The 23,030-nt window shown below is 51.1% G+C and overlaps 2 protein-coding genes across 6 annotated transcripts in view; both read right to left on the bottom strand.

Moving 5' to 3' along the window:
• Positions 1-10,420, bottom strand: part of GPI (glucose-6-phosphate isomerase) — a 28,762-nt gene extending 18,342 nt beyond the window's left edge. Inside the window, exons 1-7 of the mRNA XM_018062294.1 lie at positions 9,477-10,420; positions 8,404-8,494; positions 7,999-8,067; positions 6,440-6,559; positions 1,123-1,206; positions 851-997; positions 37-108 (exon numbers count right to left, since the gene is read on the bottom strand). Of these exons, the coding sequence (XP_017917783.1) occupies positions 37-108; positions 851-997; positions 1,123-1,206; positions 6,440-6,559; positions 7,999-8,067; positions 8,404-8,494; positions 9,477-9,598 (705 nt within the window). The 5' untranslated portion in view covers positions 9,599-10,420. The remainder of the gene's footprint in view (positions 1-36; positions 109-850; positions 998-1,122; positions 1,207-6,439; positions 6,560-7,998; positions 8,068-8,403; positions 8,495-9,476) is intronic.
• KIAA0355 (KIAA0355 ortholog) overlaps positions 17,543-23,030 on the bottom strand; it is an 82,530-nt gene continuing 77,042 nt past the window's right edge. For all 5 annotated transcript variants that reach the window (XM_018062293.1, XM_018062290.1, XM_005692248.3 and 2 more), the window contains 2 exons: positions 20,613-20,691; positions 17,543-20,121 (listed from right to left, as the gene is read on the bottom strand). In XM_018062293.1, coding sequence (XP_017917782.1) covers positions 19,813-20,121; positions 20,613-20,691 — 388 coding nt within the window. In that variant the 3' untranslated portion in view covers positions 17,543-19,812. The remainder of the gene's footprint in view (positions 20,122-20,612; positions 20,692-23,030) is intronic.

Here is a 23,030-nt window from a genome sequence, read left to right as displayed (position 1 = left end):
TCCTTCCCGGCCTGCCCACTGCCCATGAGCACTCACGTCCCTGGCCGACAGGAGAAACCACTCCTTCGCCGTCTCTGCGTTCGTGATGGTCTCCTGGGTGGTGAAGGTCTGCGGGCAGAGAGTACAGCAGTTGGTCCCCAGCTGATACGGCCCTGAGCCAGAGCTCAGCAGCGGAGGCCACGTGGATGCCCAGTTATCACATGGAGTAGCGAGTGCGGGTCAGTGAGTTGCTCCGCATCACCTCCACCCACATGTCCTCAAAGCCCCGACTGGTGTGTGTCTGGGGCAGAGGCCTGGAAGCACCAGTGTCATTCTGTGATTCCAGAACTTCACAGAGGAACCACAGGTCAAAGGTTAGAATGTCAGCCAGGAGAGCTGCTGTGGCCTGGGACTCCTTCAGCCCAGACTTGGCTGTATCTCAAAACCCAGATGGAATTATTCTTAATATTTAATGTGTATGGATAAGAGTAAACAGGGTATAAATGACAAAAAAGCAAATGCTTACGTTATCTGGGCCTGGCTCTGGGATAAGAAAGGAGCAGACATTAGGGACAAATCTCTGAGAGAGACAGGAATGGTCCTGGGCTGAGCAGAGATTCAGCCAAGTGAGTGGGTGTGGCCTCAGACAGAGGCACACGTGGACCAGTGTGGGCTTTCACTGGGTGAACTGATGGCCACCAGATAAGGAATGGTCTGAAGGCAGCTGTGCCCACCCGAGCCACAGAGCACAGCTCATTCAGGCAGGAGGGTCCAGTGTGCAGGGCAGCGGCAAAGCACCCATTTCCCCCCACCCCTGCTCCCACCCCAGCACACACAGGGCTGGGAGACAGGTCGGGGCTGAAGCCCGTACCTTAGAGGCAATGATAAAGAGAGAGGACTCGGGGTTCAGGGTGGCCAGCGTTTTGGCAATGTGAGTCCCGTCAATGTTGGAGACAAACCAGACCCGGGGACCTCCTGAAGAGTAGGGCTTGAGGGCTTCAGTCACCATGAGGGGTCCCTGTGGGGAGATGGAGGATCAGAAAACAAGATTCCACAAGGGGTGAGAACAGCCAGGTCCCATCTCTGGGGAAACCAAGGCCGGATAGGACCCCCTCCTCTATCCCAAAGCAGCCCTCTCCTTACCAGGTCAGAGCCGCCAATGCCGATGTTGATGACGTCCGTGATGGCCTTGCCCGAGTACCCTTTCCACTCACCGCTCCGGACACGCTGGCACAGAGCAGGGAGATGCCATCAGCCCAAACCCCCAAGTATAAACCGCTGTTCAAAAGCATCATTACTTCTGTATCCTTACACCTTAGTTCCAACTTCCAGGCCCTCAGAGAGGCCTACGGAGACCACAGTGTCAGATTCCTGCCACACTCAGGCAGGGACTAGACTCTCATCATCAATTAGACCCTCGTCCATCATGAGTAAGGGTAGGAGGGAGGGGTGATACCCCCATCTCATAACCAGCAACATTATCAGAATTTGCAAAAGAAGAATGAACTTCCAGCAGAACCTAACATGACAGAGGCCAAGAGATGTGAAATGCCAACTACTGTGGCCAGTCTGTGCCAGGGACAGAACGACAGACATGCAGCCAGCCTCCACGTGCTCCTACGGAGTCCTGCCTCCTCAACCACACACTCTAGAGGCGTGGGTGCAGAGTGAGCCCTACAGAGGTGTGGGTGTAGGGAGCCCCCCGTGCTGTATAGGGCTGTGAACGTGAAAAGTGAAAGTGAAGTCGCTCAGTCGTGTCCGACTCTTTGCAACCTCATGGACTGTAGCCTACCATGTTCCACCGTCCATGGGATTTTCCAGGCAAGAGTACTGGAGTGGGGTGCCATTGCCTTCTCCAGTACAGGGCTGTGAACCCACCAGAATACTGCAGAAGTGATGGAGCAGGACTTCGGAAGCCAGGTCATGAGAGACCGTGCAGCTTCTGCCTCGCTCTCTTAGATCACTCACTTTGGGGAAACCATGTACATTTTAAGAAGACTTGGTTGTGTGAAGAAGCCATTGTGGTGAGGAACGGTGGCCTTCTTCCAACAGCCAGTGCTGACTCACCACCCACGAGTAGGAACCACCTTGGAAGAGAATCCTCCAGAACCCTTCAGATACAGCCCTGGCCAACATCTTGAGTACAACCCTCAAGAGAGACCCCCCCCACCCACCCCGCAAACCAAGACCAACCAGTTAAGCTTGAATCTCTGACTCACAGACACTGTGTATGTGTGCGTGCGTGCTAAGTTACTTCAGTCATGTGAGACTCTGCAACGCTATGGACTGTAGCCCACCAGGCTCCTCTGCCCATGGGATCCTCTAGGCAAGAATACTGGAATGGGTTGCCGTGCCCTCCTCCAGGGCATCTTCCCAACCTAGAGATCGAACCCATGGCTCTTACCTCTCCTACCCTGGCAGGTGGGTTCTTTACCACCAGCGCCACCTGGGAAGCCTCCATAGAAACTTCGAGATGGTAAATATTTACTGCTATTTTAAATCAAGTTTTGGTGCAATCTGTTATATGATAAATAACTAGTGCAGATTTTGGCACTAGAAGTAGGGTATTACCATAAAAGAAATTTAGAAATATGGGTAAAAGCTAAAAGAGCCCTCAGGAGAGTTAATAAAAGCCTGGAATAGACTGTTAGCAGAGGTTTAAAGGTCCTCGAGGGGGTTGCTGATGTAGATTTAAAGAAATAGGAGGAAAACATTATTGGGAATTGCAAGAAAGAAAATCCTTGTTATATAGTGAAAGAAAATTTAATAACACTGTTGCCTGCATTAATCGGGGGAGGGTGAAGTAGGGCTTCCCTGGTAGTCCAGTAGTTAAGAATCTGCCTGCCAACGCAGGGGACACTGGGTTCAGTCCTTGGTCAGGGAGGATTCCACACCCCGCGAGGTAACTAAGCCTGTGTGCCACAACTACTAAGCCCAAGCACCTAGAGCCCGTGCTCCACAACAAGACAGCCTCCCCCACTGCAACCAGAGAAAACTCTGCAGCCAAAAACCCACATCCATCTTTAATTTCGGAAGCAATTACTGCCTGGAGAGGCTGGGAATTTTCAAATCCTACAGTTCCTGGCTTCTTTTTGTTTAAATGTTCTATATTAAGTTTATTTCTCTCTGCTTGCATTTTACTGTAAGCAGTAAGAAGACAGGCAATTTGTAACAGCCTGAAAACTCTGTAGCTATGTCATCCAAATCATAATAGATACATCTTTTACTTTCCCTGTTTAAAAAATTTATTTATTTATTTTTGGCTGCTGCTGCTGCTCCTGCTAAGTCTCTTCAGTCGTGTCCAACTTTGTGCAACCCCATAGATGGCAGCCCACCAGGCTCCCCCATCCCTGGGATTCTCCAGGCAAGAACACTGGAGTGGGTTTCCATTTCCTTCTCCAATGCATGAAAGTGAAAAATCAAAGTGAAGTCGTTCAGTCGTGTCCGACTCTTGCCATCCCCATGGACTGCAGCCTACCAGGCTCCTCCACCCGTGGGATTTTCCAGGCAAGAGTACTGCAGTGGGTTTCTTGCTAAGATCATTGGAGTAATTTCAGATGCCATTTTCTCCTCCAGGGGATCTTCCTGACCCAGGATCGAACCCATGTCTTCTGCACTGGCAGATGGATTCTTTACCACTGAGCCAACAGAGAAGCCCATACCTTACTTCATGCATTTCAACCTTACTTTCATACTTTCTTCCCAAAGCAGCTGCTTTCCATACATCCATGTTGGGATAAAATGGAGCTTAAAGCTCCATGCTGAATATATAATCATCAAGGAACAACTGCATGGTATGTCTAAGTAAACTACAGATACTTTTCAAGAATGCTTTTGGAGACAAGAACACTGATCAAAAGCCCCTAGGAGTATAAAACTATACTAACAAGCTTACGAAATAACAGCGTGGAGTTATTTTCTTTCACTCATAGAACTTTCATGGTCTTTTTCCTTTTAAACTTTTTCTTTATTATAGCGAAACAATGTCAGATATCAGAAGGGAACAGAAATACTTATGGACCTGCTAATATCTATTCTTTTTTTTAAGCTATCTGTAAAAGATACTACTGTATTCAACTTTCAGAGGTTTCTAAAAAGTATGGAAGCCGCCAGAGTGTAACCATGCAAATATTCAATATAATGAGGACACTCAAATAGCCTGTGGAGAGGTTCACAAGGTGAGGAACTAAAGCCTCCCAGAAGTCAGCACTAACTGCTGGTGAAACATCTTGGGAGAAGATCTTCCAGCCCCCATCAAGCCCTCAGATGAATGTGACCTTGGGCCAACACCTTGACTAAATCTTGTAAGACCAGAGCCAGAACCAATCAACCGAAATGTTGACTGTTGTTTTCAGCTGCTAAATTCTTGAGTCATCTGTTACACACTGATAGGAAACTAATACACATGGCTTTCCCAAAACCAGTAAGACCTGGTAACATTTCTTTTAGATAATAATCAACTGCCATGAACACTTTTCCATCAATACAGAAAGAAAAATAAATTACTCAGCTTTTCAACCCTCAATCTCATCATCAGTTTTGTTATAATACAGCATCCGAAAAGGGAAACTTTGTGTATCTTTACTAGAACCACACTTACCCTTTATTTGACCAGATGGTGTCTAACGAAACCCACCAGTTTTGCAACTTCCCTTTTTGACTTCACAATATATCCTGAACAGAAGAGCAGGTCAAAGCAGCTGTAGGTCCCTAATTCCCAATGGTGCCCAGGACTACAGGGTATGAACACACACTGATTTTACTGGTCAGTCCTCTGATAACCAAGGGCAGGCTGTTTTCAGGTTTTGCCATGACAATCAAGGTCACAGTGAACATTCTCACCCAATCTTGGCGAACTTTTGCGAGCACAGCCCTGGGGAGTGTTTCTCACCAGGGAAATGCTGCTATTCAGCAGCTTTTTTGTACTATAAATACCCATCAGTCTGAGTCAGGTACTCCAGCAGCCAGCTGTAAGGGAGGGTTCTCCTGGAAACAGCTTCCCAGACAACCAGTGCCACACTCTCCATCTGGCATGCCTCTGCACACCAAGGTTGACCAAGCAGAGCACCATGCTTCACACAGAGCACATCAGTTCCTGCACTCACACCTGACAGCTGGAAACACCCTTTGTGGTTGTCGTGCAGTCACTAAATTGTGTCTCACTCTGCAACCCCACAGGCTGCAGCACGCCAGGCTCCTCTGTCCTCCACCATCTCCTGGGGTTTGCCCAGATTCGCGTCCACTGAGTTGGTGGTGCTATCTAGCCATCTCGTCCTCTGCCGCCTCCTTCTCCTCTTGCCTTCACTATGACCCGTCTGATCTGGGCGGCCCTGCATGGCATGGCTCATAGCTTCACTGAGTTACAAAAGCCTCTTGACCACGACAGGGCTGTGATCCATGAAGGGGGGCGGAAATGCCCTCTCCTCCACCCGAAGCCCATCACCAGCACCAACCTCTGTGAAGGGACATTCTGGAATTCAGATTCCAATCAGGATCCCAAGCCTTCCTCACCGCGTGAAGTCCGACTTGGCTGCCTTTGCCTCTAGGATGGATGCCCAGATCGCCTCCCACTATTTCAGTCAGAAGATGGCTCTCACCCAAAGTGACCAGACTTTGACCAGCCACACATGGTGGATACTGCTCTCAGGGAAAAGCTGACCAAAGCTTAGATTATCACTCCCAGAGCACGCATCATCCACACACACAGACATGCACAGGCCCACCCAAACAGTCCAGCCCACAGATATCACCCTTGCACTATAGGCTTAAGGACATCACGAACTCTTGCAGAACCATCCCTGGCGTAGACACTGAGGCAACGGCAATATATGTGGGGAACTCTCCAGGAGGTCTCTGAGGCAACCCCAGCACCCACAGAGGAGGAGGCACAGCCACGTGCGTTAATGCTGCAGCAGGGACAAGCTGCATGTGTGTGCACGTGTGTGGGTGTGTGTGCTTCAAAGAGACGACAGACAGGCTAGCGCATGCACAGGAAACTTCTGCGAGATTTCACAGTAAATAAAGACTGCCTCTGGAAATCTGGCAGGGGTGTGGTCAAGAAAATCCTAAGTTTTAAATTTTATCGAGTTCTAGACCAGGAAATAAGGATCCATGACTTAAGAAGTTACAAAAAGCAAGTCTCTCCCCGACTGTTCCACCCTCCAGAGGCCTCACTTTGCTTTTCAGATCTCTGACCTGGCCAGATTGTCACCGTGAGCCCACAGCTATTACAGTTCAAGAAGGAGGCTGCTCCACAGCTGCTAGTAGTGATTTCCTCGAGAACAGGGTTGGCGAATCCGTGCCTTAGCAGAGCCCCCATGGCCAGCAATCACACACACTGCCCCCACCTCAGGTTACTGAGAGCTGGGGTCCTCTCCAAGGAGAGTGGAAGGGCGGCCCATCGGGACCCTTAGATTCCCAAATACAAGCACACACGGCTAGTGGGAAGTCCAGCCCATACCTGGCAGAAAGACTTCATCTTCTCCAGGACTCTGTTGACCTCTGGCATCACATCCTTACCATCCACCAAAATGGGTGTGTTTGACCGGTTCCGAAGGGCCACGTGCAGCACAGCCCGATCCTGGGGGCGAGAGTCAGTGCGTGAAGGCCTTCGCCCCAGTGCAGCCACACACCCAGCTGCACCCAATGGACATTCAGGCCCTAAGGTCTGTTAAGCATTTGGACTCATACAGAGAACCCACTGTGTGTTCACGGAACTAGGGACCACCCCCAGGATCCGGAGGAGGGAGGAAGCATGGCAAGTGCCCCTTGCTTTATGTGCTCCAGATAGTCACAAGGGGAGAGAGACCAGAATGAGCCTAGGACAGGCCCCGATGACCCCCGGACGTTCAGGGCATAAAAAGTCAAGGAAAGCTGAATGGAGTGAGCGAAGGCAGACTGGTGGCCACACAGGCCAGAGACAAGCAGTAAGCGGCTACAGAGGACCAACGCTCATGATGCCCAATCTCATCTTCCTGGTAAAAAGTTCATGGTGCTTGCTGGCACCTTTTGAAAAGTGTCCTGGCCCCTTGGAAGTGGAGCATAGCAGGCAACTGAACCTTCCCTCACCAAGTGTTTCATCACACCCACCACCGGAAACCAAAACAGATCCTAAGTCTGTGATAGGCGCCAGGCAGCTGGCCTTATCAAGTGAGAACAGTCCCATCGAGCTTCGGGCAGCAGAGGCCTTGAAAGAAACACATCTGAGACTCTGGAGGGACAGGAAGGGATGATCTTAGGACTCTAGCCCAGGGAGCGGCTCGCTAAGGTAGAGGGCTTCATGCCACACCACCCTCACCCTGTCCAACCTCACTTCTGAGCCATGTTCTATAGACAATGAAATGACCTCTCCAGGAAGCCCTCCTTGATTGCAGCCTCCCTCAGACTGCCCAGCAGCGAAAGACAGGACGTGTTTGAATCTTGAATCTGCCACTTAGAGAATGACATTAGATAAGTGACTTGATCTCCGAGTTTCAAGTTCCCCGTGTGTAAACAGAGACTAGTAATATGAAGATGACGCTCTGCGTGCTCAGTGGTTCTTAAGCCTCCAAGGCTTCCACAGCGATTCAGGAACAGGGTGACCCAGACCTGGCCCTGCCATAGCTTCCTGTTGACTCCTCCCACTGAGGAGATTGATTTTGACAGGAGTCTGCTTTTCACTAATAAAACTTGCAGCAAGAACAGGTCAGAGTTAATTTCTCTGACCATGTCTTGAGATGCCCTCTCCCTGCAGGCTTGAGAGCTGCTGTCCCCAGGCAGACATAGACACTGGACGTCATCCAGGCTCACCAGACCTAGACTGCAGGCTTGGAGAAGACACACCATGGGGTGTGTCTTGGGGTGTGTTGGGCCCTGCAACTTGCTTGAGGAAACAGACCTTCAGGTCCCTCGTTAAGCAAAAGCATTGCCTAAGAGGAGGAGTATGACACAAGGCGATGCTGCTAACAGTCAGACGCACCCCAAAGGGAACCAAGAGGCTGTGGAGGGTGTGCAGAGACTGCTGTCCACTGGCCAGCTCACCTCAGTGAAGTTGATCTTCTCACCGGTAAACATGCGCTCCCGGGCGGCCTCCACACCCCTGGACTTAGCCTGAGAAGAGAAGACACTGAGACCCGGTCCCACCCACGACGGTCAAGAGTCCAAGACCCCAAGCACAAGGCTTGGTGCAGATCCCCAGTGGGACTGACGGACGGCTGCAGCCTGGCGCCCTCCCCCATTGCCTGGGAAGGGTCTGCTCAGATATCCCGGCACTGGGTCCCCTGGGCTGCCAGTGAGAACCTGAGCCAGGGGCAGGGGCACACAGGCAGTGACTGAGATTCACTAAGAGAAGGAAGTAAAGATGCTCAGGAATCTGGGGGCGCCAGGAGCCCTGCTCGCCTGCCACATCATGGGTCACCAGTCAAGCCTTCCAAAGCAGAACATTACCAGGTCCACCAGCATCTGCATCACAGTCTCCGTCACCAGGTTCTTGGAGTAGTCCACCAGAATATGCCCATGGTTGGTGTTGAGGTTCAAGCTGCAGAAAGATAGCAGAAGCTGCCCACCACACCCCAGACAGCTCCCTGACAAGATACTTCCAGAAAAAACATCCTCCCCGTGCCAAATCCAAACAAGCCTCAGCTGGCCAGCACAGTGGTGTCCTCTGTCAGCTGCCCGCCCACCCGGCTGACCTGCAGCAGGAGCAGCACAGCACAAGTTGCAGACACTGGGTGAGGGGCCCTTGCTCCGCTAAAACTGAGCTGGGGGATGGGAAGACAGAGTTGGGGGCCCTGCCATCGCCTTGGCCAGGGAGTGACCATTCTGGCCCAGGGCTCCTTAACCCAACCTACTCAGGGAATGCCCCGGAGGACAGGGCTGGCCATCAGGGGCCTCAAATCTGGCGCCACAGATCTCCCCTGCCCAATACCTGCACCAATGGGTTCGCCATTCCCAACCCCCAAGATTTCCTCTTTTACCCCTGATCACGGGTCTCCAGATCTAGCCTCCAGGGCAGGAATCACAGCCCCACCTCTCCAGCGTTCCACCGCGGCTCCCCGCAAATCCCACGGGCCTCTCCCACCCTGACCACACCCTGCGGATGGTCCGTTCTAAGCCAGGATCGCATGAAGTGGGGAGCAGCCCTTCCGCGCCTGCTGCGTCAGCGAGGGCCCTTGCTCACAACCGCGGAAGGATGGGCTGCTTCAGCCGGCCGAGACTGGTGGGCGGGTAGGGGAGGGAAGAGAGAGATCCCCCTGGAAGGGAAGCGGGGGGTGCGTGCGGAAAGGGACTCCTCCAGACGAAGCTGCCGGGGCCCCGAGACCTCCAGCGAGCACCCGGAAACCTGCTTCAAGGAGGCGTCAAGGACGAAGTGCAGCCTGGGCCCAGGCCCGGATCCACGGCCGACCCCCACCCCGGGGACCGCCGCCCCGCCCTCCGGGCCCTGGCCCTGCACCGCACGGCCCCGCGAGCCGCCTCCCGGGGCGGCACGTCCGCGCCCCCGTTCCCGTCCGCGCACGCACCTGAAGCGGTTAAAGCGGTCCCTGTCCCCTTCGAAAAGGCGGCGCAAGTTGAGGTCAGGGCCGTGCTGCTCGTACCACGTCTTCAGTTTCTTGAACTGCGGGTTCTGGGTGAGCGCGGCCATGGCGTGAGTGGCTGGGAACACGGACCCGGGCGAGCGCCGACGAGGAAGCGTGGAGTGCGGCGCACGACAGGCGGAGAGCCCCGGAGCGCGGCGAGCTTTATGGCGCAGGCGCCCGGCCCGCCCCGCCCCTGGCCCCGCCCCGTCCCGTCCCGCTCCTCCGTCTGCGCCCCGGGGGCAACCAAGCCCACGGCCAGCCGGGGATCCGGGACCTCAGCTCTTCTCTCCTTGCTAACTGGCAGCCACTTGGACTGCTGCTACTCCACCAGCCTTTGCCTGGAATTGATTGGGGAACAGAGGCCGAGCTCCTGCCTGCTTCATTCGTTCATTCGTTCACTCATTCATTCACTTAACTCCCTCCAACACCTTCTGTGTTACAGGCAGTGTTCCAGGTGTTCGGGCTGCTTAGGTGACAAGTAAAATATATGGCTTATCAGATGCTGGTAAATGCTACTGAGAAAAGGAAAACTGAAAAGAGTGCTGGAGATAGAAGATGCAATTCTGAACAGAATGGTCAAGGCAAAACTCACTAAGGAGGTGACATTTGAGCAAAAGCCTGAAGGTGAGAAAGCAAGCCACTTGGATATCTGGGGGAGAAGTGTTCAGGCAAAGGGAAGAGCAGCTGCAAAACTCCTGAGGAAAGCACGCTGATATTTTAGCAACAGCAAAAGGCGAGTGTGGCTGGAGCGGCGTGAATGAGGGGAGAGTGAAAGGATGAGGTCAGAGAGGGAAGGAAGGCGAGAAGTCATTGTGAGAACTTTGAGTTTTATTCCCACAGAGATGGGAAACCATTGAAAGGTTTAAACAAAGGAGGGGGGGCACCATCTGACATGTTTACCAAAGGATCAGACCAACAATTCAGTAGGCATGAAAGTAAGGACAACAGACAGGATGCTACAGCAAGAATGCAGACCAGGAATGAAGGTGTCAAGGTAGGAGGAGTTGGGCCTGGTGATCTGTATATATGAGTGAAGAAGTAAGAGAAAGAAAAAGAACAGTCAATGATAACATCTGGTTTTTTTTAGCTGAATTCCTGGAAAAATGGAATTGCCATTGCATCTTGGAGAAATGCCAGTTTTACAGGGAAGATCATTACCTTATTTTTGACAAGTTTTCAAAACCTATTAGACATCTAAGTGGAGGTGTTGAGTTGGGTGTTCATGTCTGGAGTATGAGGAGGGATGGTTCAGGCAAGATGAAAAACTTGGGAGTCATGAGTGAATAGATAGCATTTGAAGTCATGACCCTAGAGGAGAGTGTGGGTAAGACGGAGTAAATGTAGTCAGAGAGAAGAGGCCCAAGGACTGTGCACTCAAATTGAGCTTCTCCATCAGCCAGTTCCCCCAGAAACACCATCCATCCAGGAGTGTGCCCTGTCCTGCTGCAGTCCTAGGCTTAGATCTTCCTCTGACCTACCTCCCAGTACCATGCTGTCACTGCCACTTCTGGCCTTTCTCTGTCTGCCCAGAATTATTTGGGTTCCTGAAGATAAGGAAAAGAGAGAGGGGTCAGAGATTGAAGAGATGGTCACAGGACTTTGCAGGGAACAGCCCTGCCACATGGCCCTTATTTGTCCAGAGTTTTGGGTCATCTGTCAACTCTGAGGTTTAAATGGGCTTCCCATATCCAGCAGAACCCTGACAGTGCTGAACAGCATCTGTTCCACTAGTTTCTGAGAAACCCTCCAATCAGAGTTCCCATCCAACCAGCTATCTGCACAGAACAGCACTCTCAACCCTCAATCCTGTGTTTCAGAACAGAACTCCATCCAACAGGAAGGCCAGTTTCAGTAGCTATTACCCATATCATCCACTTGCTCTATGATTCCTTTGATGACTCTCGACAGTAGGAGCCACTGCCTCCCTTTTTCTCAAGCAGGCTCTTTTCAGTGATCACAGTAGACGTCTGTTTATCTGTTGTCTTGATCCAAAGCCACTACCTCTCACCCTTGGGTTTCTTCCTCTGCCTCCTTGACTAAATCAGAGATGAACATATGACTTAAGCCAGAGATGAACACATGACCTAAGTAGTCAGAAGTGAAAGTCACTCAGTTGTGTCCGGCTGTCTGCAATTCTGTGGACTGTAGCCCACCAGGCTCCCCTGTCCATGGAATTCTCCAGGTGAGAATACTGGAGTGGGTAGCCATTCCCTTCTCCAGGGGATCTTCTTAAGCCAGGGACTGAACCTGGGTCTCCCACATTACAGGCAGATTCTTTACCATCTGAGCCACCAGGGAAGCCCAAGACAGCCAAACAGGGGCCCAAAGCCAGTAGGAAAAACTCAAGTTTTTTTTTTTTGTAGTGTTAAGCTGCCTGTCAGAAAGGACAGACCATGAAGAGAAGGACCTCCAGAGAGATGGCAGAGTGAACCCCATCACCCAAGTTCCTGGGGCCAGGCCACCTCAGTCTGCAGCTGCTGCACGAACCACTGATTTCCCCTCATCTTGATGTTGTTCTAAGCTAAGCTGTCATTTACAACTCCCAATCTTTCCAAAGATTTTATGGGTGTTCACCTGCCCCCTGCCACACTATCCTCCCCAATGTCCACTTCCATTCACCTGAAACCCACAGGAGCAGCTTAGGTCCTAAAGAGGAAGGAGGCAAGGCCTCCAATGATTACCTTTTTAGAGGTTTCATCTTCTTTTTAACATTCTATAATGTACACCTCCAGCAGTTTGGCCTCTGTGATTCCCAGCAGCTTCAATTATTCTAGATTTCCCACCTATTCTCAGATCTCCCCGTAATATTCTAACATTGTACGTTGAAGTTCCAGTTATGTGGATTTTCTATATTAGCAGGAAAGTATGGGTAGTTTCCTGCTCCTGCTAGTTTACCGCATGCAGAGCTCTGCGCTAAATTCTCTGCCACATACCCCTCGTAGCACCCCATGAGTGATATCCCTTATCCTCTCCACATAACAGACAAGCTAAGAAATCTGAAAATAGCCATTCTGCTAAACCAAGAAGAGAATCAGTTCAAGGTTGCCCCAGTCTTGAACCCTGTTCTTAATCACAACCCTGCCCTGGCCCTGTCCTGGGCCACTTCCTGACTCTTCAGCCTTGGGGAAAGGGTACCAGGAAGGAGAAGAAGCAGGCAATTCTTTCAGGCCCTCTCCACCACCCCTCCCCCACCTTCTATTTGCACATCAATTAAGCCTGTAAATCTGATTGACAGGGTAGAATTTTACAAGAGGAAATGGCCAAGAATGACATTTCCAAAGGCAAGAACAGCAGCATAGGCAAAGGCAGAGAGGTAGGAGAATACAACCACTGGATCAACACTGCTCCCCTTGGACTGGATCTGAGCATCTGAGTAGGGCAGTAGGGAGATTCTTACCAGGAAAGGTGCAGTGTGTGTGTGTGTGGGGGGGGGGGGGGGTGCGGGGGAGGGGGCAACGATCAGACACTGGGGTGTGGAGGTAGCCTCTCTAATCAAACCTTGGGGAGTAGGGTGAGGTCTGCAGTTTGGAAAAATATTAAGGTAATTTTATATTTATATTGATAAAGTGGCTTCCCTCGTAACTCAGTCGGCAAAGAATCTGCCTGCAATGCGGAAGACCTGGGTTTGATCCCTGCGTTTGGAAGATCCCCCGGAGAAGGAAATGGCAACCCACTCCAGTATTCTTGCCTGCAGAATCCCATGGACGGAGAAGCCTGGTGGACTACAGCCCATAGAGCAACAGTCGGACACGACTTAGTGACTAAACCATATACAGATGAAAGTTAAACCTGTTTTCTATCACCATCCCCACAATCGTCTCCGCATGCTGAGCCAAGCCCTGTCTGCAAACCGCACAGTACCAGAAGTGGCTCTCTCAGAGGGTTCTATGCATCCAGACCCGGGGCTGACAACCACCATCCAAAGAAAACCTGGCTCTCAAAGTTCAATAGACCGCTCCAGTGCCAGGCACTTTCAAATGCCCTCGGCAAAATGCTATGAACCGAGATAGAGGGGTGGATTAAAGGGTGGACCTAAGTCAGGCCTCAATTCAGGGCCGTTGGACAGGAGTCAGGCAGGGCATGGAGACCAGGAGATCACCAGGACAAGGGCAAAGGGAGGTTCCGGGACAGGGTAGCAGCAGTTCTGGGGCTCGAGTGTGAAGGAGGTCGGGTGTGGGGCGATACACGCCGATGGATTTTCGGGAGTTGCTCCGAGGCGGCGCACCCACCGAGGATGCTGAGTCACGGTGACCTGGAAAGGGTGAGGAGTCGCGGTTCCCCGGAACTCCGCGAATCCCCTGGCACCCTCCACGCTCTCCAGAGGGGCGGTGCGCACGCGTCTAAGCACAGGGAAGGCGGGACCAGCGCAGGTAGCGAGCGGGCGGGGGTGCGCACGCGTCTGCGTGTGGGCTCGCACGTCCGGGGGTGCACGTGTGCGCATGTCCCCGCGCTCAGACAGCCGCCGGCTCCTGACCGGCGAACTTGCAGACGCCTCTACCCGCACGTCTGGGATGGACATGTGAGCGAAAGTGCGCAGACTCCGGGTCGGGGCAGACTGCGCGTGCGCAGGCTAAGAGAAACCCGGATGGCTGAGTCAGCGCCCCCAGGAGGTTCGGAGCTGGTGTTCCGTGCTCGCAGTGCTTGCCTGCTCAGCTGAGTTCTGTCGCTTTGGGATGTCGCCAGATTTTCCTGGTGAATCCAGTTACGTCTTTAAAAAATATTTCTTCTCCGCACATGGGCGTAGGTTTTCACTCTAAGAGAAAACTCTGTACTTGGTAAAGAGCTAAACAGCCCTTCCTTGCGGCTCTAGTACAAACCCTGGTCATTGTGTATTCTTTTAGCCCTATGTGAAAACCGATTCAAATCTAGTTCTGTGTTTTGGTTTTGTATTAGAATTTGCCTCTGGCCTTGGCGGCACCTCATTTCGTTTGTATTATCTGGAGTTGCTTCGCGGTATTCTGCGCCCTGCACTTGTGGCCATGAACTAGACTTACTCCTTGCTCTACTGAGGCTTTGATTCTGGCGAGAGGGACATGTGCAAACACACATTATGGCGGAGTACTAAACAAGGCCGGGCAGAGGCTGAGCTCTGGCCGGACAGAACTGATGGAAAGGCCCAGGCACGTGGGCACCGCAGGTAGGCTTCCTCGAGGTAGCAGGGGTGTCCAGGAGACGTTAGGCCTGAGAAGGAAAGGCAGGAGATGGGGAGGACCAGGTTGATGGCAGTGGAGATGTAAGAACTTGGTGGATTTGAAATATGCTTGCAGAAGCACTTGTGCTGTGCTGTGCTTAGTCGCTCAGTCGTGTCCGACTCTGTGACCCTATAGACTGTAGCCCTCCAGGCTCTTCTGTCCATGGGATTCTCCAGGCAAGAATACTGGAGTGGGTTGCCATGCCCTACTCCAGGGGAATCTGCCCTATCCAGGAATTGAACCGGGGTCTCCTGCATTGCAGGCGGTTTCTCTACTGTCTAAGCCACCAGGGAAGCCCGAGAATACTGGAGTGGAGAATACTGGAGTGGATAGCATTTCCCTTTCCAGGGGAATTTCCCGACCCAGGAATCGAACTGGAGTCTCCTTTATTGCAGGCGAACTCTTTACGGGCTGAACTACCAGGGAAGACCACAGTAGCGCTTGTAGGACTTGCTAATTAAGTGAAAGAGGAGAGTAGAAAAGATCAAAAATGTCTTCTAGGATTTCTGCCTGAGCAGAGTGCTTGAATATGTATCTCTTACCAAGAATGGGAAAGAGGGAGTTGTCTTCCCTAAAAGACTGAGTTTATGGGCTGCTGCTGCTGCTAAGTCACTTCAGTCGTGTCCGACTCTGTGCGACCCCAGAGACAGCAGCCCACCAGGCTCCCCCGTCCCTGGGATTCTCCAGGCAAGAACACTGGCTGCTGCTGCTGCTGCTAAGTCGCTTCAGTCGTGTCCGACTCTGTGCAACCCCATAGATGGCAGCCCACCAGGCTCCCCCGTCCCTGGGATTCTCCAGGCAAGAACACTGGAGTGGGTTCCCATTTCCTTCTCCAATGCATGAAAGTGAAAAGTGAAAGTGAAGTCGCTCAGTTGTGTCTGACTCTTGCCAACCCCATGGACTGCAGCCTACCAGGTTCCTCTGTCCGTGGGATTTTCCAGGCAAGAGTACTGGAGTGGGGTGCCATTGCCTTCTCTGGAGTTTATGGGCAGAGACTTCATTTTCTATGCAGCCTGGCTCCTATCCTAGCAAGGAGCGTGACAATAGTAAATGTTGAAATGAACGTGACACTCAGGAAACAATCCTTCCTCCTCACCTAGGCCCACATACAAGACCCCTCACAGACAAGCAGAGGCCTGGGCCCAGCCAGCCAACCCCTGTGGATCCTAAGGCCATCTGTTTGTGTTACTTCCAAGAGCCTGGCCCCAGAGGTTCCTCAGACTCCTGGGCACATGTGGTTGAGACCCTGACAGTCACTTGTCCACATACATCTTTTTGGGAATCAAGGAGCTGACCTTTGGCAGGGTTTTTCTTGAGTCCACATCAGGAAGCAGATCACAAGGGTCACACAGTGGGCCGTCCTTTCCCAGAACCATGGCTGGGATGCAGAGTTTCAGCTACACTCCCAGAGCTGGATGCCCACTCTCCCAGGAACCCCAGATGGAAAAAGAGGGTCACCAGCCTCATAAGGACCTGCCTGCGTGTCCTCCGTTTCTCAGCTGAGCCAAAGCCCCCAGGGACCATCTTGAGGCTCTGGTGAGCATCTGCCTGCTTCCATCCCCACCCATTCAGGACGGAGCTGGGTTTACAGGACTCCTGTCTCCACCACTGTTGTCAATTAGAACTCAGTGAACAGGACCATGTGTGTGAGTGCGTGTGTGCCAAGTCACTTCAGTTGTGTCTGACTCTGCGACTCTCTGTAGACCTCCAGGCTTCTCTATGGGATTCTCCAGGCAAGAATATGGGCTTCCCAGGTGGTGCTAGTGGTAAAGAACCCACCTGCCAATGCAGGAGATGTAAGAGACTCAGATTCAATTCCTGGGTCAGGAAGATCCCCTGGAGGAGGGCACAGCACCCATCCAGTATTCTTGCCTGGAGAACAGCACTGGGTATTAATGTTAAATAGGAACACATATGAATAAAATGTGTTCACATTTTATGCAATTTATAAATAGTTACATTTATAACCGTTTACATTTATAAATGTTACATTTAACATTTATAAAATGTTCTGGCTAGCATTTTAATATGAACTTTCAGTGTCTTCCTTAGCAATACTCATACAGCATGGCTGCTACTAAGTAACCTTGTCCTGAGGTGTATTTAATGTGCCCGTGCTCAGCTTCTGGGAGTTTCTGCAGAAAGAAGCCAGAGTGGTACTTGTACTGTAGGTTATATATTCATACTCATTTACCCCGTTTTCTTAAGTTCATGGAGAAGTTCCAACCAAATGCTGTCTTGCTGTAAGTGACGATGAGCTGAGGCTCCCCTGTAACCCCCGCTCCTTTGGTGGTTCCCACTGTACAGCCTTCCCTTCTCCGCAGCAGGATGGCTCCACCCAGTGCAACGAGTCCTTCTTGTCCCTGTGAGGGAGGGTCTGCCACATGGCGGGTGTCTGGCAGAGTTAGGGGAGACCTCCTGCCTGGGTCTGCCTCTTGGAAAGGCTGGCTGGGCAGCTCACAAGTGCCCACACTTGGTGGAATGTGTGTGTTGGCAGACCACAACCCAAGGAGAGTCTGCATTCTTCACCACAACAGTGGCTCTGACCACACAGAGGCCCTTTCAGCTTGGCCTCAGGGAAGCCAACAGGAGAGATGTGGTAGGTTGTCCCACTTTCTGTATGCCAGCACCCCCCTGCCCCGGCTTATCCTAATACCCCCAGAGGTATTACAAGGTATTACAAGCCCTTGCAAGGGCTCAGAATCAGAGGACAGGCTGACCTGAAAACCTATTCGTGTGCAGCTTTTCAAAGTAATGAATCAGACAGGGCTTCTGGCATAATTATCTGCTGCAGTTCATTTTAGACAGAGATCCAAAAATTATTAAAGGTATATTTTAATAAAGCCAATAGTTATTTTACTTATAGGAGCTTTAAAAGTAAGATACAAAATGTAGAGTTCCAGTTTGGAAGCGTTGTAACTAGTCACACGAGCAAGGCAGCCACGCCTGGCCACACAAAGGACACACACACTCACACACGCATACACATGCGCTTTGGCGAGACCCCTCTGCCGAGCGCAGCACCTGGAATTACCAGTGTTCAAAGCAAGGCGGTACTGAGAACACAGCACCCACAAGGAGACTACACAAACAGCTTCACACAGTCTCACAGCCCATGGAGACGCAATTACAAAATGTCTTCCTTAATCGAGAAAAAGAGACTGGAAAGTGGCAGTTAGCAATGTGGATGTCACCTGCGCTGGAGCACACAGGACTGACCTCTGTCCAGGGCGAGGTCTCTGGGGAGGCACTATTAAAACAAGGGTACTTCAGGACAATAGAACTGGAAACGCGGGGTACTGGAGACACATTACTGAAGGAGAGGAGAAAACTATCTCACAAGGAAACAGCCACAGATAACTTCAACAGACGTTAGCGCACACACAGTGACAGCTAACACGGACAAGAGCCACGCAGGGTCGGTGCAGAGCACGTGCCTGAAAAGTCTATGTACAAAATAGTTCTCTGTAAACATGGTGAGGTGAATGTTCAGAACCCACGGTGAAAGGATCATGACTACAGGCAGCACTGACATCCCCACTCAGCACAAAAGACAACACCCGAGGCCTGGAGACAGCCTGGCACCACAGTACTAAAGATTCAATGGCTGGGCTCAGACACCCTAAGGGTCCTCTGTAATTAGTGTGTCTACATACATCATATATATATATATTCTTTTTGGTATTTTTAAATATAAATTTACTTATATTCATAGAAAAATGAGAACATAACTGTGTTATTACAATCTTTGCTGGAAAAGCTTATATGGAGTTAGAAAGAATAAACCATTTATTAGTAGTTAACATATATTAAAATGGTTTAATGATTTAAGAAAATATAAAAAAAATATTAATACTGTCAAACTTTCATACCAGAAAATATTATGGATTTTTCTCAATTAGACTTTTTCAAAGATGAAATATGAAAAATTTAAATAAGTTTTATATAAAGAACTTCTGTAACCTCAATTAATATACAGTGGGATATGTCTAGTCTATATAGATATATTTATTATTTCTCAATTTAAGCACCATTCAATTCTTCTGGATCCATTCTGGCTGGAAAAATATCCCTAAATCCACAGGATGTTATCTATTTAACAGCACATGTTAACTGAAAATGAGGTGGTTTATTTTTTTCTTTAAAGAAAAACTTTTAAATTAATTCCTATCTACATCTTAATTGGTTTGTCTTGAGCCAGCTCACAATGTTACTGCAATTTCAAGTGTCTCTTTGCAGCCCCCTGACCACACCCCCATGCTAGGAAACCGTGTCGAAGCCTCTGGCCGTGTGTGGAAAGATGTGAGGGCAGAAGGTGGAGCTTTATCCCACACACGGGCAGCAGCCAGCAGGCTCATGTCCACGCACCATCAGTGCTATGATCCTGCTTCTGTAAATCCCATAAAGGTCACACCCCTTTGGTGCTGCTGGGGGTGGCGAGGGGCTGTCCATCTACAGAAAACCCAGGTGATTGCTTCTCATCACAAATATGCTATCCTTTGCCCAGTTCATACAAGCTTAAATATAGTGTTGAAAAACCTCCAGCCACTCTATTTGTTATCTTAAAATATTCAATGCATTTTAGGCAGGAGATATTTTAACTAAAAACCTATATGAAAAATAGCTATAAAATACAGTGATTGGTGTGGTCATCACTCAACGTGTTAAGGAGGGAAAGGGAAGGTTTCAGAAGAATGGTCAGTTTTGCTCTCAGCCTTCAGCCCCAACGCCTTCCCAACACACAGTGGGGTCTACAAACTTGAGAGCTGTGTTTCTCAAAGTGTGGCCAGTGGCCCACCTGCATCAGAATCACCAGAGGTGCTTATTAAACTCAAACATCCCCTGGCATCTCCCTGAGGAGAGTCAGAAAACTCCATCTTCATCTGGCCCTCCAGGTGTCTGATGCCTCCAGAGTTTTGAGAAGCCAGGCCTTAAAGGCTTGGAGCTGCCAACCACCTCCATCCCCAAGGATCCCTGCCTGGGACAGGGGTACACTGGTCCTCTGGGGGGCTGTTGCCAGCCAGTCAGCCCTGGGCTGGGGCCCCTGGCCCCAAAAGCTCTGGGCAGGCAGGCAGGCAGGCCCGGGGTCAGTACTGGGGCAAGTAGGCCGGTCTGCGCTCAGCCTTCCCAGGGAAGGCCTTGAAGCCCTTGGGGGCTGCCTTGTGTGCTGGTGGGGGCGGGGGCTGCGGCGGGGGCTGCACGTAGGCGAAGGAGGCGGCACTGCAGTCACTGGTGGCGGCCCACACCGGGGACTGCAGCATCTGCATGGGGTCGCTCCACTGGCTGCCGGGGCTGGCGACTGCATAGAGTGGTGCGCTTGGGCCAGGCAGGGTGCTGGGCAGCGGGGAAGGGTGCTGCCAGGGGGCTTTGGGCGGCCACGTTTTGGTTTTGTTATCCTGAGAGACAGAAGACGATTCTTAGTGGCATTTCTGGCAACTGATCCTCCTTTCCCACCTCCCCCGGTCTCCGGTCCTTATTCCCACCAAGGAAATAGGGTGTGAGCCCCAGCCCTTCCCAAAGTCCTGGAGCAGTGCCGCCCAGCAGAGCGCGCAACCTCAGGCGCACTCCATCCATGCCACCCAGTACAGCAGCTGCTCACCACACGTGGCTGGCGCAACTCAGGAACTCAATCTTTACACTTAGGTCATTTCAACTTAAGTAGCCACATGGGCTAATGGCCATCATTCTGGACAGCACAGCCCCAGAACTTCCTCTGCACGTGGCTCTTGAGTCTGCTGAGATGGCTGATCATTTAGACAAAAACCATAGGAAGAGTTGTTCACCACAAAGAACCCCACACAACTCTTAAAACTTAAGGGTTTGGAACTTTGCCCATGGTCCGTACCCATGAAGCCAGCCCTGTGTGGCCAGAGCAGGGCCCACATACCTGGTTCACGTCCTCCGCTGCGGTGAGAAGAGGCGCTGAGGGCGGCGTGCTGGTCTCCTGGTCACCACTGCTGTGTTTCCTGAAAGAGCCCAGAGCTCAGGCCGCAGCTGCCTGCCACCCAGCCCCCTCCAGGGCACACCTAGCTGCTTGCTGTGGGCGTCTCTAGGCCCTGGTTCTGGGTGGGGAGGCCCTGGGCCCACTGTGTGCAGGGGGCAAAGGTGGGTCTCCATGGTATGGTACCCTTCTGGAGGCCGTGACAGGGCTGGGCTGGGGGTGGGGGGTGGCGGGCATGAGGACTGGCACCAGCCGCTTCAGCTGCTGAGTCCGCCAGCTCCAGCCTTTTGTTAAGTTAGTCAATAGATACAGACTGACTGACTACCATGCACTGGAGACAGATGACTTAAAAAAAAAAAAAAAAAAACAGCTGTTAGTTTTACCACTAACATGAAAAAATGTGTTATTAAGTGGAAGGAAAAAAGCAGACGCAGCAGCAGCCAGCCAGGTAAATCAGTCTATCAGCGCTCCGGTGCGCAGCAGCAGCCTTTGCTGAAGTGGTGACTAGCTGGACCTCTGGCCAGCCTCTCTGATTTCCAGTCTGCACTTCTCCTCAAGGCTCCCACTCCTCCCGCAGCCTCCACATCAGGGTCCATGACACCCCCCTTTCACACAGAGGCTCAGGCCAAAACCCTGCATCTCACCCTTGATTCTTCTCTCTCCCACATACCCACTGCCACTTCCTCCATCATTTTGTTCAGCTTTCTGCTCATCAGAAGCCTCCCTGACTCTCATTTGGAACACAGGAAATCCACCTGTCCCCTGCATTCTCTGCCCTCAGACCCCGCTTTATTTTTCTTTATAGAACCTAATCCAAACCAACATACTGGATTTTTTTATCGGCCTTCCTTCAGTAGAATATCAGTTTCATGAAGAAGGGGACTTTGATTTATTTGCTGCTCTATCACCAGAGCCTGGTACATAACAGGAGCTACAGAATAAATGAAGGTGTCCCTCCCCCGCCAAATTCATACGTGAAAGCCCCAACTCCCAGTACCTCAGCGTGTGACTGCATTTACAGATACGCTGTTTAAACAACTAAGTTAAAATGAAGTCATTAGGGTGGGTTCCAATCCAACGTGACTGCTGTCCTTATAAGAAAAGAAGATCCGGACAGAGGTGCACAGAGAGAAGACCACATAAGACACAGGGGAAAGAGGGCCAGCTGCAAGGCAAGGAGACAGGCCTCAGAAGAGAGCAACCTTGCTGACACCTTGATCTCAGGCTCTGGCCTCCAGAACTAGGAGAAAAATCCTTGCTGTTAAATACTTCCCTAGTCTATTGTTCTTTGATATGATAGCCCTAGTAAACACACACAGTGTTTGCGATAATTAAGTGAGAAAACGCATGTGAATGCCAAGCCCAGGGCCAGGCATGAGAATGCACCCCAGCCTGGGTCAGCAATCACTGCCAACACCACAGTGACTCCTCTGTGCATCCAAGTCTGCGTGACTCAGGTACCCTTCCATCTTCATCTACCTGCTCCCCACTCTTATCCGACGGACCCTGGTCCTATCACACGAGGCCATGACTTCTGACGCCCAGGCGACCCCATGTGCTTTCTATTCCTGCTCATGTCCTTTTTACCTGGCAGGCCTCTGCTTTCTCACACCCACAACAGTCTCTCCATTTCTTTCTAAACAAATTCTTCTCTTATTTCAGGGTCCATTTTCATTTTTGTGACTACTTTTGAAAACTTATAATGCCTTTGGTGGCTCAGATGGGAGAGAATCTGCCTGCAATGCAGGAGAACTGGGTTTGATCCCTGGGGCAGGAAGATCCCCTGGAGAAGGGAATGGCAACCCACTCCAGTATTCTTGCCTGGAGAATTCCATGGACAGAGGAGCCTAAAGAGCTTCAGTCCATGGGGGTTGCAAAGAATTAGACACAATTGAGCAACTAACACTTATACTTGAAAACTTTAGCTCCAAATATACTCTGTAACTGCTTTTTCCAACTTTGAAATACCATTCAGAGGTTATTTTTATCCAGTTCCACCTTTGATGAAGAAACTGAGGGTAAGAGGGGGCCAGGCCCATGTCTGGAGTTGCAAAGCCTGTTGGTGAGTTGATCAGAACTTGGCTGTCCTGGCCCTGCTCCTCCCACAGAAAGCCCTGTCCCCTACAAGGTGCAGACCAGCCTCAGCAGACCCTGCTCTCTGTAATACTTCTTAGCCTGTCATACGGGTGTTTTGGGCTACCATGAGCATGAGACTGTTCTCCCAGTAAAAACTCAGCCCAACTTTACATCACCACCCAAGCTTCAGCAAGACAGTACTGGAAGAGGTCCTCTCCCTCTCTCAACGTGGGTACCTGGAAACAATGGGGCTACTGAGCTTTGTAGAAGACTAAGCTGTGGATCACA

Source organism: Capra hircus, chromosome 18 (genome assembly GCF_001704415.2).
Source record: "Capra hircus breed San Clemente chromosome 18, ASM170441v1, whole genome shotgun sequence".
NCBI classification, from domain to species: domain Eukaryota; kingdom Metazoa; phylum Chordata; class Mammalia; order Artiodactyla; family Bovidae; genus Capra; species Capra hircus.
Note: the sequence above shows the minus strand (reverse complement) of the source record. Positions and strands in the feature narration are given on the sequence as shown.